This window comes from Falco cherrug, chromosome 14, assembly GCF_023634085.1.
Source record: "Falco cherrug isolate bFalChe1 chromosome 14, bFalChe1.pri, whole genome shotgun sequence".
In the NCBI taxonomy this organism is placed as follows: domain Eukaryota; kingdom Metazoa; phylum Chordata; class Aves; order Falconiformes; family Falconidae; genus Falco; species Falco cherrug.
Window position 1 is genome coordinate 3867403 of NC_073710.1, and position 14950 is coordinate 3882352.

General features: G+C 38.9%; 1 protein-coding gene and 1 long non-coding RNA gene across 4 annotated transcripts in view; one reads left to right on the forward strand and one right to left on the reverse strand.

Annotated features, from left to right (window-relative positions):
* Nucleotides 1-14950, forward strand: part of LOC129737328 (uncharacterized) — a 770208-nt gene that overhangs the window by 68483 nt on the left and 686775 nt on the right. The gene's annotated exons all lie outside the window — the stretch shown is intronic.
* SLC6A2 (solute carrier family 6 member 2) overlaps nt 1-14950 on the reverse strand; it is a 78610-nt gene that overhangs the window by 31014 nt on the left and 32646 nt on the right. The window contains exons 4-6 of the mRNA XM_005444592.3: nt 7443-7581; nt 6489-6623; nt 1921-2024 (exon numbers count right to left, since the gene is read on the reverse strand). Coding sequence (XP_005444649.2) covers nt 1921-2024; nt 6489-6623; nt 7443-7581 — 378 coding nt within the window. The remainder of the gene's footprint in view (nt 1-1920; nt 2025-6488; nt 6624-7442; nt 7582-14950) is intronic.

Genomic DNA, 14950 nt, shown 5'->3' on the forward strand with positions numbered 1-14950 from the left:
CAATCCTAGGTTGAAGATAAGTAGACCATATATCTTTAGATGTCTACCTAACCTGCATACAAGAGCATGTAATCTGTTGCATGTGACATTTAGAGCAGAGGACATGGCTCTATGAACATCAGTAAAGCCAAACAGTGCTTTAATAAGCAGAAAGTAAATATTATTTCCTTTCATCAGTTATGCTACCCAAAAACATAGGTGCACACACCATGCTTCATCCTCTTCCTTGTATTACTTTAATAATGTTGAAGAATTTATGTCCTGCAGTTTTTAAACTGTTTTGCTGGGGGAAGACTGCAGGATCAAGAGAGACCAGATTGGACCCATAAACCCAAAGTCTTTTCTGTTATTAAAGAGGAATATTCCTAGGTATTTGTCACTGATAAGATGCAACAGTATTTCTTGTATCTGACAATTCAAAATCATTCTTATGCAAGTGACTAATGCTTCATTTTGCTTAGTCAATAACTGGATTATGTGATGCTTATCTCATTATAAACTGAGCTGAAATAGCTCTCATTATTTTGCATCTAAAACTAGATCACAATTCAAGTACAGATTTTAATATTTTCTGGTCTTGATTTTCAGTATTATTACCCTACCTTACATCACTGACACTTCCTCTCAAGGAAGGTGTGTTGAAGGATAGGTGAGACAGTATGGTGCTGCATCCTGTCCTTCATTTGGAAACAGTAATATTTTCAGTTTCTTCTGTTTTAAAAAAGCCTTTTGAACAAAATATGTCAGGACATTATGGAGTTACTTGACTAACAGAAGGATATTTGTAAGTATTGTAAATGCTACTGAATTGAAGCTTGCTTTTATGGTTAGAACGAAGTATTTAGTTCTAAAGCACAGCATTTAATGAAAGCACAGATTACTCTTACAGGGAAGGAAAGGTTTATGAAGCAAGACTGAACAAATACATTAAGCTAAGAACTAAATAATATGATTTCACATATAGTCTGTGGTGTTTTCTTAGTTTCAAGAGGATTTTTTCCATTTCAGACCAAAATTAGAATACAGAATAAAGCCAATTATATAGGGAGCTGCTATGAGAAATTATTTGCAGAAGATGAGAAACATTATTTTGGAAAACTGCTGTGGCTAGCATTTTAACTGAAGGGTTCTCAAACCTGGTGATATTACCTACCGCAAATAATCAGCTGGTAACCTAAAGCTCTCAGAAGTCAGTGGAAGTATTCCATGATTTTGACTTTCATTCTGTTCAAGGTAGTTCAAATCTATATATTTTCTTGTACCTTTTCACTTTAACATCTTTTTTTGCCATCCTCCAGTTTACAATGTATTTCTAATACATGTACTTTCTGAATTTATATTTCATGGGAAAATTTAAAGTGATGCTTGTTTTCATTCCAAATGGAATGTCAACAAGACCTTTAAATGTTGGAAGTTCTCCGAAGGTGCAGAGCAGTTGTGGTTGAATTTCCATGGTGGTGGTTCAGCAAAACACAAACTGACTTGATTTAAAGTGCGTTCCTAAAGTGGAGCTCAAGATAAAATATCAGAAATACAATCCCAAAGCACAGAAACACTTCTGGAAACTAGAATCCTTCTGCTTTTAGTTCCTGGAGCAGTAAGATTTCATCCTATGTTCACTGTTGCACTTAATGGTACTTTTGAAAGGCAAATACAAGCACAGTTTACACAGCTGCCTAAAGTCAAACCTAATCCCATTCTGTTTTGCTGTACAGCAGATATCTTGGCAGGTTCCTGTTACTAAAATTTTAGTAAGGAAGACAGTGTTTCAAGATTTGGGTTGGTTGCTATGTCTACATGAGACTGACCATCATTAAAAAATAACTGAAGATAAAAAGAAAGCTTAGTACTTATGCCAGCTGCAGTTACAAGTAAAATAGTATCATTCAGAAATAATAATGAAAGAATAGGCAGTCTTACCTGTAACAGTTGTTGTCAAACTTATTGTAACTGGCAAATGCAATTAAAACGCCAAACCCGGCTCCTAAGGAGTAAAATATCTGAGTAGCTGCATCAATCCATACCTGCATAATGACACCAACATTGTCAGTGTCAGTTTGAACCAAAAGATACATCAGGGAAATGCAAGAAGTGTACAAGACAGCTGGTTTTGGAAAAATGATCAGCATTCAAGCTTATGGGAGTGCTGCTTAGCGCCCATGAGATGTGCTCCATGTGACGTCATGGTCTGGAATGGCTTAACGTGAAATGGTAAGGGCCAAAGCAGTGGGGCAGGTTCTCAGTGCCTGCACACTGCTACTACGGTGGGGTGTACCAGTTGGATCTGTACTTCTGAGCTTTTACTGAGTACTGAAATGATTACATTATTTTTCTTCTGGGTGACAGAAATACACTTCCAACAGTTTTTGTTCCAAGTTAGTCTGGAATGTACAACAAGAAAACTAAAAATAGTTAATGGGTCAAGAGTTACAGGACATTTTCTTTCCCACAAGAGAGCTTTCTTCATGGGACCATTAGTACACTTTATATGATGCTTTCTTGTTTCAGAAGCTGAAGCCTGACATGCTGTGAGCAGAACCATGCAGGTTATCTATCACCTTTCCCACTTAGTTGACGATGGAGTTACTCCTGTGATAGTAATCAAATTTCAGTTTAGATGCAGCTAGGTACTTTTAAGAATTGTCCACTAAAGAAAACATGTTTTTAATGCTATAACATTTTCTAAAGTGACCCTCCAGTCCAACATCCACTCAAGATGTGCAGACAGAGTTGGGAACAATGCCACAGTGCTGGTCTCCTGAATCAGAAGCTTAAAAATAGCCTACCCTGGTTAATGAGGGTTTCACTTAGTTGTTACGCAGAGATATTTAAACAAGCATCTTCAACAAGGATAGGGAAGTCAATGGAGTGAATTATACTCAACATTTCTCAAAATGAGATCTTCAATGTTTGACTAAATCTGCCAAGTGCACAAGACTACGAAAAGCTCTGAATTTCATCTCCCTCCATCTCTACAAAATCAGATCCAATGTATTCAGCAGTGGCTTTTTAACAGATCTAAGCAACTTAGCAGTTCCATCTGCATTGGGATTCTAATGCTAAGCTTTCACATTTGGCCCAGTGGAAAGAAAGAGATTGCCTTATCCCATCCTAACATGATATATGAAAGGACTTATGCTAGTGATCTATGTTTTTCTCCAACATAAATGATAGATGCTTTCAGCTACTGCCTGCTGAAGCCTGTGAGCCATTTATTGAACTCTTGATTTGTAGGGAAAATTTTATGAACTGTCGAGAGTTAATTACTGGAAGGATAATATGAAGAACAATCTATGATGTGTTTACTGCAAACTAGTGTTTAGGTAGATATGACTTTTCTCAATATGCAGTTAATACAAGGTTTTTATTTATCATGAATTTCTTTTACTAACTAGCAAAACAATTCTGTAAAATTAATTCCTTGCTCATTCCTTTTATATACCCAGTTAGATCTTAATGTTCTATCTCCACACAAACTTTGAGCTCAAACCAGGGTTGTACTCTCTGAAAAGTGTTTATGTGGATAAGAATGTAGGAGAAGGGATGCAAAGCCTTCTATAATTTTTCTTGTTTTTTAAAACTTCCCATAACTTGTGGTGTTAACAAAGTTCCTGAGATTTTTCAAAATAATTTTTACTTAAACTATAACTAGATCTGAATGCTGCCACCATAAGGCACTTGGTTTTAGTGGTTCCCTAGCTCTTTTGTGTCTTGCCAGTGGAGTTGTACTCGTTATACTTCCCCTTTCTTACTATTCAAGCACGGTTAAGCATGTGCTTAAGTGCTATTGATTCAAGTAAGAGGTTAGCACCTGCTGCCTACCAAAGGAGTTACGCATATGTTTAAGGATCTGCTGAGTAAGAGTCTTGGCTCATAGTAGCTGATCAGGAGAGAAATTGAGAAGATCAAGGTGAAGGGAAAAAAGAGCAGAAACCAGAAATTCCTTTAGAACTACGATAAATGCAAAACAGTTTCTTTGTTATAACAAAGGAGGATGTGAAACAGATAGTAGGGCTGGTTCTTCTGCAGTTCACGCTCATGTTCTCTGTTCACTTCAGCTGAATGGCTTCTGATTGATGCATAGTCTAATATATTTTATGGTAGGATGTTTTTATGTGCATTAAAAATGAAAAAAAATAGAAACATTTTACAGGAGGCAGTCATCAATCTTTTCATCTTTCTTCATAGTTGTTTATGCCATTATAACTTCTCTGCATATTCTGTCTTGTGTATGTGGATTTAAAGAATTACTCTGCTGTATGGAGAGGAAACATTGTGTGCACACCCAGATGTTGTATAATCTTCAGGAAATGTGTTAAGGTGTATGAAAAGGCAAGTGTCTTCCTCATGTCTTACTTAACTCTGTATTTAACATTGATTCCTTTAGCAGAACAGAAAGGTAGCTGCTGTTTCACACAGATGTTTAGTGTATTCATTTGTGCAGTGGAGGAGAGTATTGTGGGTTTGTAGCTGCTGGACTTTCAGCAAGGAACATAGCTAGCATTGGTCTAGTTAAGAGGTCCTCAGGTAAATATCTTTCTCCTCTTTTTGTAGAGGCAGCCTTTGTGGATTCAATGTCCCTAAAAACTGAGGTGTCTCAGGGCTTGCTGTGCAGTATGTGGCCCTATAAAATGAGGTAGACCTTGGCACTGATCAGGACGCTCTAAGGTCTTTTAGAAGAGCATTGGCAGAGCCCTCTGTAGGTCATTACTGCTGGCAACTTATGATGTTTCTTTGTTAGATACTTTGGGAGGAAAAAAATAATCATATATCAGAAAGATTCAGGGGTACATTGACAGAGAACTGCAGCAGGAGTCTATTCTTTGGAGCCTGAGGACAAAGATTAAACACACAAGCCTATAGCAGCAGCAGGTATCCCAGTCTCTGAGCAGCAGAAAGACTGGTGTGGCAAAGCAGTTTGTGAAAATTCTCCTTATAACTGATCTTTGGTCTTTTATTATTCTAGATCAACTCTTTCCTGTGGTCTGAAAAATTTAGTCTTAGAAAAAAATACCTTTAGGGTGATCATAGCAGCTGCAGCAGTATTAAGCCAAGAAAGAGCAGCACACAGAATATCTTTCCAAAAGCAGAAGGCAGCTATGATTATGGAGGCCTAGATTCTGAGCTGATGCAAGCTGGCACAGCTCCAGAGGCATCTAGTTGAACTTGTGATGTTTTTTCCCAAACAGCATTTAAAATATGTAAGAAAAATTTAAGCACCTCCTTTGTTCATCCTTCTATCTTTGTACTTATGTGCATGCATAAATGTGAGCTACTGAGGTGGCTACTGCCTTGGTGACAAAGGTGAATAAAAGTCCCATATCTGAAGGTCAGTTTGACTGTTGCAAAATAGAGTGAGATGGGGTCCGGGTTCTGGTGATAACTTCTGTTGTTGAAGAAATGCCAGTTCCCAAATTTAGTATTACAAAAGCAAGGAAGGATTGTTTTGCTAAAAGTGTGTCAAATAGGTCTGTATTCTAACACTCACTTTTAACACACAACTTTAATTATTCAGGAAAAATCAAGATAGGTTGCACAGAGAATATACAGTGCAAGTATGTACAAACTACAGACATTTCTGAAAGCAGCAAGTTTTCAGTACAGTTCATTTCCCTCTGGTAGAACTATGTGCTCACTTTTTCATTTTGTAAACATCTGGATGGCCTCTTGACACATCCACAGAGTTACCACTGCCTTATAAATGATTTACGATATTTTTAGAATAGCACAGCAGTAAGGTCTCTGTGGTCACCAGATCGTTGTTCTTTGTAGGTCTGAAATGCTGGTAATTTCATGAGTTAGTAACTGTACTCGTAGATCTTGCTTTACCAAGGATGAACTGTTTCTTGGTTCCAGGGTACTCAACAAATTGACTGGTTAGGCAATATTTAATGAGGATGCCTTGCAATGTTGTTAAATGATACAGTGAAATGGGCGTTACTTTGAATAGTAAGATAAGAATTTGCTTATTTGCAATACAGTACTATTGAAAATCTCTTTTGTATGAAGGAGCATGATTTGATTAGGTGAGTTTGTCCTGACTTAGGATGTTTAGCAAGGTTTACATAGGCCAGGATTTTTGTTTACTAGGTTAACATTTAACCTAGTGATTCAAAAAGCAGGATTTTCTTCTTGAGGAAATTCTTAGCTTCTTGAGAACTAATTTTTTTCCATGACTCAGTTTTCATGTATAAGGGATAGTGCAATTTATAGCATGTACAGTCAAAGCGTGGACTTAAGGGACTGCCACACCTGAAACTGCCCTCATACAGGTGTTTTGTGATCAGAAGAGTTTGGGTTGAGGCTGAGATAGTCCCGTTATGGAGAGTGTTGGAAAGGTAGACTATCAGGGACAGTGGACTAGTGCTTATGCAAAAGCAGAAGTGTGGCTATAAATTTCAGAAATTAGCTCTAATATTTTCAGTTTTAATAGCAGGGGCAACAGGTTTAATAATAACAAGGGAATAAGAGCAGAAGAATACACTTACTGTGGCTTCTTTTAATCTTCTGAAATCTATGTGCAGGTATGCATTTATTCCATTGTATGCACCAGGCAAGGTTATTCCATGTATTAGCAAGACAAATAATACAACATAAGGCAATGTGGCTGTTATCCAAACAACCTGCAGACAACAGAGATCCCAAAGATTAATCAACTGTTAACAGGCGATTTAAGAAAAACACAGCTACAGCTGGCGCTTTCTTAGGTTTGTCTGTTCATTCCAGTGAAGAAGCTCTTTATAGGATGTCTTGGGGGAAAATGCTGTTATGTATCATGAGTATGTATGTATGTATGTTTACAGATGCCAGTAGGAGACAGTTTGGACAAACAGAAGACTCAGAGTGCTTATACATTACCAGTGTGTGTTAGACTGCTGATTAGCTGTTCAGCTATATATTAATTTGTTAAACAAGTGCACTTAGTGCCTGATGTTAAGTGATACTTTCATGAAAATGTACAAAAAGCTCTCTGGTGTATCCAACCTTAGAATTTCTTTTGAGGTGTTTTCTGAGGGATGTCAAAGAGTAATTTCAAATTACTTTCATCAGGTATTTCTCTTGTGGCATTTTATATAATAAAAACAAAGCATCTTAAACCATTGAAACATTAGTACATTTGGCTAAGAATAGGAGGCACGTTTAAGATAACTTGAAGTCTTTCAAAATACTTTCTGGATGAGACCACTGACGTTGAATTGAAAAGAATATGCTAATAAAACTTCCAGTGGGAATATTACACAAGCAAAACTTGTAAATAAAATAAAATAAAGACTGAGTCAGGATTGTGTATCTCCACCCTACATATATGAAGGCCTCTCACATGGTTTGCTCCCTGAGGATCCTTCAGAAGCAGTGATTTAGCCTCTTGCTTTCTAAAATTAGGAGAATTCTTAAAGGAGACAAAGAATGTAGTTGAGATAGAAGGACAATATTAGCTCTACCTTTCCTGAAGTCTTCACGCCTTTCCACAGACTAAAGAAAAGAATGATTACCACCACCAAGAGGCAGAGGGAAAGTTGCCAGCGAGGCAAGCCAAGGTCATGGATTCCACGGCTTTCGTGCAGGTGCAGAACTCCTCGCCTACATACCAGATACACAGAAACAAAGCGAAGTCACTGGGGGGAAAAGGCTTTTACATATCTCATCCTGTGGACAGCAGAAATGGATACTGCACTGCAGTAGTAGTTGCCCTACTGGTATCGCTAGTAGTTAGTGAAAACTGTTCTGTGAAGCCGTGTACTGCACTTCTTCCCACAATGACTTTATCGTCTCGCGGGCCCATCAGCATCTGTGTAGCACCATAGTGCCATAATGATAGCACTCCCTCCTTCACAGGCAGTATTTGGGGATTTTGGAAGTTTCATTCACTGATTCTTGTTTCAATGCTGAATAGATGCCCAGAGAGGCAGCATAATCTCCATCCTTGCACATCTTAAAACTTGGCCAGTAAAGGCCTTGAGCAGACTGATTTACTTTTGCAGTTAGCCTTGCTTTTGGGTAAAGAGTTGTATGAGATGACCTTCAGAGACCTCTTTCAATCTGAATTATTTTGTGCTTCTAGATAAGCAAACAATTGGCTTCTTGCAACTTGAGCACTTCCAAAGTTACTTTCAATTTCTTTTTCAACGGGCTATTGTGAGGCTACAAAGAAGTGGTTGGATAGGAAAAGTAGCAGTTGGTAAATTTAAATTAGATATAGTGCTCTGTGTTGTTTACAGAGACAGTGGAGTGATAGCAGAAGAAATTCTGTTGCTTACCAGGGAAGGCTAATTCTTTTAGAGATCTATACAGTGAAATGAACTGGAAGTGTAGAAAAGAGTGTTTTTCCTCATGACTGGTAATATTTACAATTAGAGTTGTCAGAACACATTGTGTGCAACAGGCATAGGGATATGGGAGAGATGTTATAGTGGATCTCCCATCCTTTAACTCAGTTCTATGCTGTTCAAGTGTCTCTTGCTCCTTTTACAAATCTAAAAAATGCAGAAATATTTTGCTTTACTGAAAGCTGTATTTGCAAAGAGGAATGGCATTGTGGCTAGAGCCCTGCACTAGAGCTAAATTGCTGATAACTCCTGGTTCTGATATGGATCTACAGGATGCTGGCTCAGGGATTCAGTTTCTTAGTGTTTCAGTGCCCATCCAGATAAAATGGTCACGACCTTCCTTGCCTCCTCCCCTTTCTCTGTCAACTTTTATTTACTATGCACTGCTTGGGTAAAACAGAAAGTTGATCTCTGTTGGTTTCTCTTAGCACCATGATAGTACAAACAAATCCAATCAAAGAAGCTGTTTTCAGTGGAGGACCTTGACATGCTTTGTGAAGATAACTACATTTTCGAGAAACTGAAATACTGAGTGTTCTGCTCTGCATGGCTGCAGACACGTAGAGACTGAAGCCTGAGGTGTCTTAATTCCAGCTCCATTGGCTGTCCCTGTACAATCTCTTAGCAGATAGATGGTGCTTCAGAATTAACTTAAGCACTTGTCTTATCAAGTCAGAGATAAGTGAGATAGTTGAATAGGTTCCCAGATCAGGCAAACCTGTGTCAACTTAAATGGGGAAAACCGAAACAAATCTCTGCACTACTTAATTTTCCCAGCATGTTTCTACAGTTTAAGGCTCGTTAGAATGATCCTTCTATTGATAGGAGAGTTGCATACAATTTTGTTTTGGTCCCTAAAACATCAAGGTATGATCAGCTAAGAACTATAATAGTTTTGCTTCTGTAGTTTCTCATGTTTAATAAGAAATGCTGTATTTTTGAACTGTTTCTATGATTGATCCCAGGTTGGATAAAAGATACTTGTAGAAAGCATCCTCCTAAATTAAGCAACTGATTTGCTTCTGTTGCAGTAAGGCTAATAACAAGTGAGGCATTAAAAAGGTAGTGACCGTGTGTTTGTGGCATATAGTCAAGAATGTTCCTATTTAGAAAGTATAAGGTAAGTTTAACAGGTATTATACAACAATATAGCTCTATAACAATATAGCTGTTACCTGTGGAAACAGTGAAACATAGAGGCAGATTTCTTGATATCTCATGTAAAAACATGTTATCTTTAACTAAATGTAAATAAATAGATAGGTTTCATTCTACCTTTGCTTAGAGTGTGAATGAAAGCTATTTGTATTTCTGCTAATGAAGTATAATTTCCCAGAGGATCCACAACTGAAGTGGCTCCTGGGCAGGGATGCCTGATTCCATTCTAAACTTATCAGCTTGGGCAGTGATAAGTATAGCCAGGAAAAGCTTCACAGGTTTCTCATCAGAACATTTGTCCAGGACCCTGGGGGGGGGGGGGGGGGTTGGCAGTCTGTGCTATCACAGTTACACTGCTATCGCTGTCAGAGCTGGATGTTGTAAAGCAAGTCCCTTGGATTATGATATGTAGATGTCTGCTCCGAAAAACTGGATCTGAACTTGCCGCCTTTGTGCTCATTTAACTTTTTGCTATTCTTGCCCAAATATTTTTCCGGATTTGTAAAGAAGCCGGCTTCCTTGTGTGTTTGCTTTCCAAGAAGCAGCTAGCAATGTGTCTTACTGTTCGGAACACTTGCCAGAACTGCCATTTGAAATGTGGGATTCCTAGGATTTTCAGGAGAACCTCCAGTCCAAGAGTTCTGTTCCCTTAATCAAGGTAAGGATCATAAAATAGGAAGAGAAACATACTTTTGTAACCAGTCAAAACAGCTGTGTAACTGGGCAGCTAGGCAAGGAAATCTTCATAGACAGCTGCTGTTTCTGAGCTGTAATTCTGGCAGGTTTTTCTTTCTTTTCCTTTTTTCTTTTTTGTTTTTCTTTGTGGCCTCTGAAGATAAGTCATAGAAGCTTTCTGAAAGATGCCCTTTTTGAGGGTTTCTGGGAAGTAGTTCATGAATGTATACCTAGTAGAAGCTACATTTCTGTTCCAGTGGCACCATAAAGTATGAAAGATCTAGTGCTAGACTGCAATTTAGGTTAAGATGTGTTGATGTCTGAAGAGATGAAGGAGAGAAGCAGCAGCCAAAGGATTAGATAGACTAAACCTTCTTGGTTTGAAGGATATAGCTCCATAATGTCCTTTTGTCCTTCGAAAAACAGGCGTTTTTTGGAGAAGGGCAAATTTGAAAATAAGTTTGCATTTATCATCATCATCCAAGTTGGCATACATCAGTGATGCTATAGAAAATCCACTTAGCTCAATTATACCACGATTATTCTTACTTCACACCAAGGAGTAGTTATTTCAGGAGCAGCTGAGGCTGCTTTTAGGCTGTCTGTGTTAAGGCAGTTTGAGTTCTTAAATCCCTGACTGGCTCCTTTAGATTATACTCGGTCACTTCCCTTATACTGGCCACAAAGAGATCCTGCAAGATTCCCTGTTCAGGAAGCTCTGAGGTCAAAACACCTGAATTTTCAGCCTTTTGATATTACATCAGAATAATGCAATGTGGCCAGCATCCATTCCTGAACTGAGATTGCCTTCACTAGCTGCTGGATTGTCCCATTTCCCAATGTACCAGAGACATGTACCAGTCACAGAGAAAATGGCACAAATCCCTAAGCCAAGGAACCAGAGGAGATACAGCACCAAGTAATATCAGCCTCTGTTGTCTGTCAACTTATTTAAATTATGTCCAAAGCTACTGAGAACATCTTCGGTAAAAGCTTCTGTCCAGTTCTGCTAACAAAGTCATAAATCAGCACTCTGAGTCAAAGTGAAAGGAAAAATCAGAGGCAGTAAGACAACTAGAATTAGTATTTTGCCTGCAGATTGTTGTTATTGAGAAAAGAATGAAAGTAGATGAGAAATAACTGCAAAAAGGAGACAAAAATATTATGGAGGAAAGACTGAGAATAAACATTAACAGATGGAGCTGACAGAAGGTAGAACAAGGACCTATTATGTTATGCTGAGTCAAATACAAGAGGAGGTAACAAATTATTTAAACTCTCTGATACCCTAGTCAGTGTTCTAACAACATTTAGTTAGTACAGCACCAAGAATCAAAGAACATATACTACAGATAAGAAATTCACTTTTTTTAATCAGGGATTTGTGCAAAGGAGCCTGATTTATGCTAAGACTTCTTTCCACTTAAGGGAGCGTAAATTACATTTGCAACGACTTTGAGACTGTACATCACTGTTAATATGAGTCCCAGGAGTCTTTCTGCCTATCTGCAAGAGGAGCAGGAATGTGAAGGGATTTCAGATTGAAGCTGCATTCAGAGATTCCAGTTTCTTTCTTTGGGAGATTTCTTCTTATTCTCTCCTTCCCTGTGCTCTCTGCTGGGAAGATTCCCCTAGTCACCAGGTAACTCTGGCACCAATTCTTGCCTTACTTCCACACTGCATTCAGCTAAAGGAAATGAGTTCACCTCTGCTTAAATCAGTGAACAGTGGTTTGTTTGCTGGTACCACTGTCTTCTGTTTTGTCTTCGTGCAGCACTTTGGTCCTCTTTAATTTGGTGTCAGATCTCGAAGAGCCAACAGGAAGCCCAGCTGTTTGGTATTGACACAGAAACCCTACTAAAAGCAAATTATTGAGAAGGCAGGGGGCAGCTGCCCAGTGGGACTCAGTAAATGAAGGATCCAGTCATAGTCCTAATAATAGGTAATGTTGGAACCATAAATTCATCTCTGTTTTAGTGTTCCCATCTGTATAAAATAAGGATTATTATAAACCTTTGCTTTGTCTCTGCTTTGAGCAATGTAGAACATACTCTTTATGGAAGCAGTAATATAAACAGGGAACCAACCTACAGGAAAAAGAAACACCAAGGGTCGTGATCTGAAAATTACTTTGTATCTTGTTCACTCCAAAACATTTAATCCATATCCAGGAAACAGGAGGCAAGAATTCTTGTAGTTCTGTGTAGAATTCTCCTAGACTTTTTTTGTCAGACTGGTTCTTTCTAAGGACTTCCTAAGAAGTCTTTTGTATTATTCATCCCTAGGTGGATTTACATTATTGTATTTTAGAAGGTTTTGTACAGACAAGTCAAGTTAAAGGTGGTGGAGTAGGCCTCTTTTTTTGAATCCCAAATCAATTATAATTTTAGGTTTCAATCCAAACATGATTACACAACTCTATAGGCTCGTTCTTTCTCTTTTTATTAAAGGCAAAAGTTATTTGCCTAAATTTTGGGATCAATAGAAAGGTGTCATTCATCTAAACAATTTTTAGATGTGTTATCAGATTTGTTCAGATCCCAAAAATGTCATCACCTTGTCAGCATATTAGTATGTTAACTAACAAATGTATTTGTTAACATAGTAAGTACTTCTAAAAACTGAAGTACTTCTAAGAACTTCCAGGTACTTCTAGAAGTTAGTTACTTTCATGGGATCAAACCCAAATGGCTTGCATAAAGTAAGTATGAGTAAATTAGCTAATATACAAATAGATATAGTCCTACTCTCCTGGGCTCTGTTCCCTATTCTGGTAGTTAGACTAGGTTTTTTACGATTTAAAACTTAATGCAAATTAGATTGAAGATGCTGAAAGGACTGTCAGCATATACAGTGTGCAGTCTATAGAAACTAATTTACGTACTCAGTTTAGAAAGCAATTAGAAGCATTATAATTGTGCTCAGTTAGAAGGCTGTCCTACGTGCATCTCCTGTGTTATGTATTTGGGCAACCATAGTTCGGTTTTCGTTGCTGACAGTTTCCTTCAGAGTTTAAGATGGTTGGTTCTTTGATCTGTGGAAGGTTAGGCTATCTATATTAAGCAGGTGTGGATGGAGTTGTTTTTGCACAGTTTGCCAGGCTCCAGGTATTCTTACTTCAGGTACAGCACTGCTTAAATTCAGCTGTACTGTTTTCACGTGCCCACAAGGTCTACATCCAGCTTGTGGTACAACCCCTGCAGACAAGCTGGCTCCACGCAGATGGAACACCAATGTCTCCTCACTGTAATTCTGGGGCTAGGGGTGTGGTGTGGAGACAGCAGAGTGGCTCCACATGAAGTCAGCAACTGCAACAGGCTTAGCCTGGCTCAGACCCAGCTCTGCCATACATACAGCTGCTGCCTGAGCCGCTTGGGTGCCTCTAGGTGCTTTGTAAAGAGCTCGGAGTATGGCATCGCTGCAGTGCAGAAGGACAGCCTGGCTACAGGAGAGTGCTCTCCTACAGCCAAGAACATAGAAGAGAGGTGCTGAGCCACCTGACGCGCAGTACTACGTGTGCACTACAGAACTCTCCCCCACCCTGGAGTGCTGGGCATGCTTCAGAGACATGCCAGGGGCTCTGCAGCAGCCAGCTTGGGTTCAGCTGGAAGTGCTCACTCCAATCTGTTGGATGCTGCATTGTCTTTTGCCAACCCCTTTGTCTGGGTTTTTCTGTTACTCAAGATATTTCAGCTCCCTCTTGTGTTGGAGAATTGAGCTGTGTAATAGACTTAAAGGTAGGTTTTTTGGAATCACTTCCAGAAAGATAATTTACCAGTGACACCCTGGGTGGCATATAATTATTATTTGTACTGAATGAGATGGTGCACAATTTGAATCATGAGAATCCTGAAATTATATGTGGCCACTAGGACTAAATTCTTCATTCACTGAGAATGTTTATCTGAACTTACCGAGTTCTTTACTCAGTTTAATTCTCCTATTAACTTAATATTTCTGACCTCCCCTGCTATTTGTGCCACATCAGCACATTCAAGTCTGCACAGTGCTCTGAAAATAAGAGTATTTCAAAATCTGCTTCTAAACCCATTATATTGAGATTTGCGGGTAGAATGGAAATGCTTGAATTTCACCCCTTCGTAGATCTAATGAATACTGAACTCCTGGGAAAAGTTTATTGTTTGAGGATACCTGGCAAAGCAGGTAGAGCACAAGTGCTCCCAACTGCCCTAGCCCTGGGTCAGCAAGTTGAATGGCTCTTCAGTCAGCATTTTCAGTGGGCTGTGCATTGCCCTAGATGGGAGGATCATGAAAGAAAAGTCCCAGCCCCTCCAAAGAAGCTGTTGAGCTTTCATGAGGCTTTACTGATTTCAGGAGAGCTGCATGGAGAGACACAAGTTGCCAGAAGAAAGTCAACTCCAGGAATGCCCATGCATCAAAAACTGAGGACCGCTGGCACATTTAAACAAATGAATGCTCACTTTAGGTTTGACATTTGTTGTAATGCTGAGTCCTTTACGCAATGAGGTTAGGTTTGTAACCTTTTCATGGATTAATGCTCAGATGTGATAGCTTTGGATGAGCAAACATTTCCCCTATAAGAAGCAGCATGTAAACACTACTGGTGATACAATGTCAGTACTATGTTGTAGAGATCATTTGATGAGGAACAGGTGAATATAAATGGGTGTTTAGTTATGTGACACCTTTATTGGTTTTGCCTTGAGCAGTATGTGCAGGTGGAGATGCTCCACAGGGAAGGGCTCTGCTTCTTCTTGCCAGTATTTCACATACAAGGTAATATAGGGGAGGTGCTGCAGCACTGACCT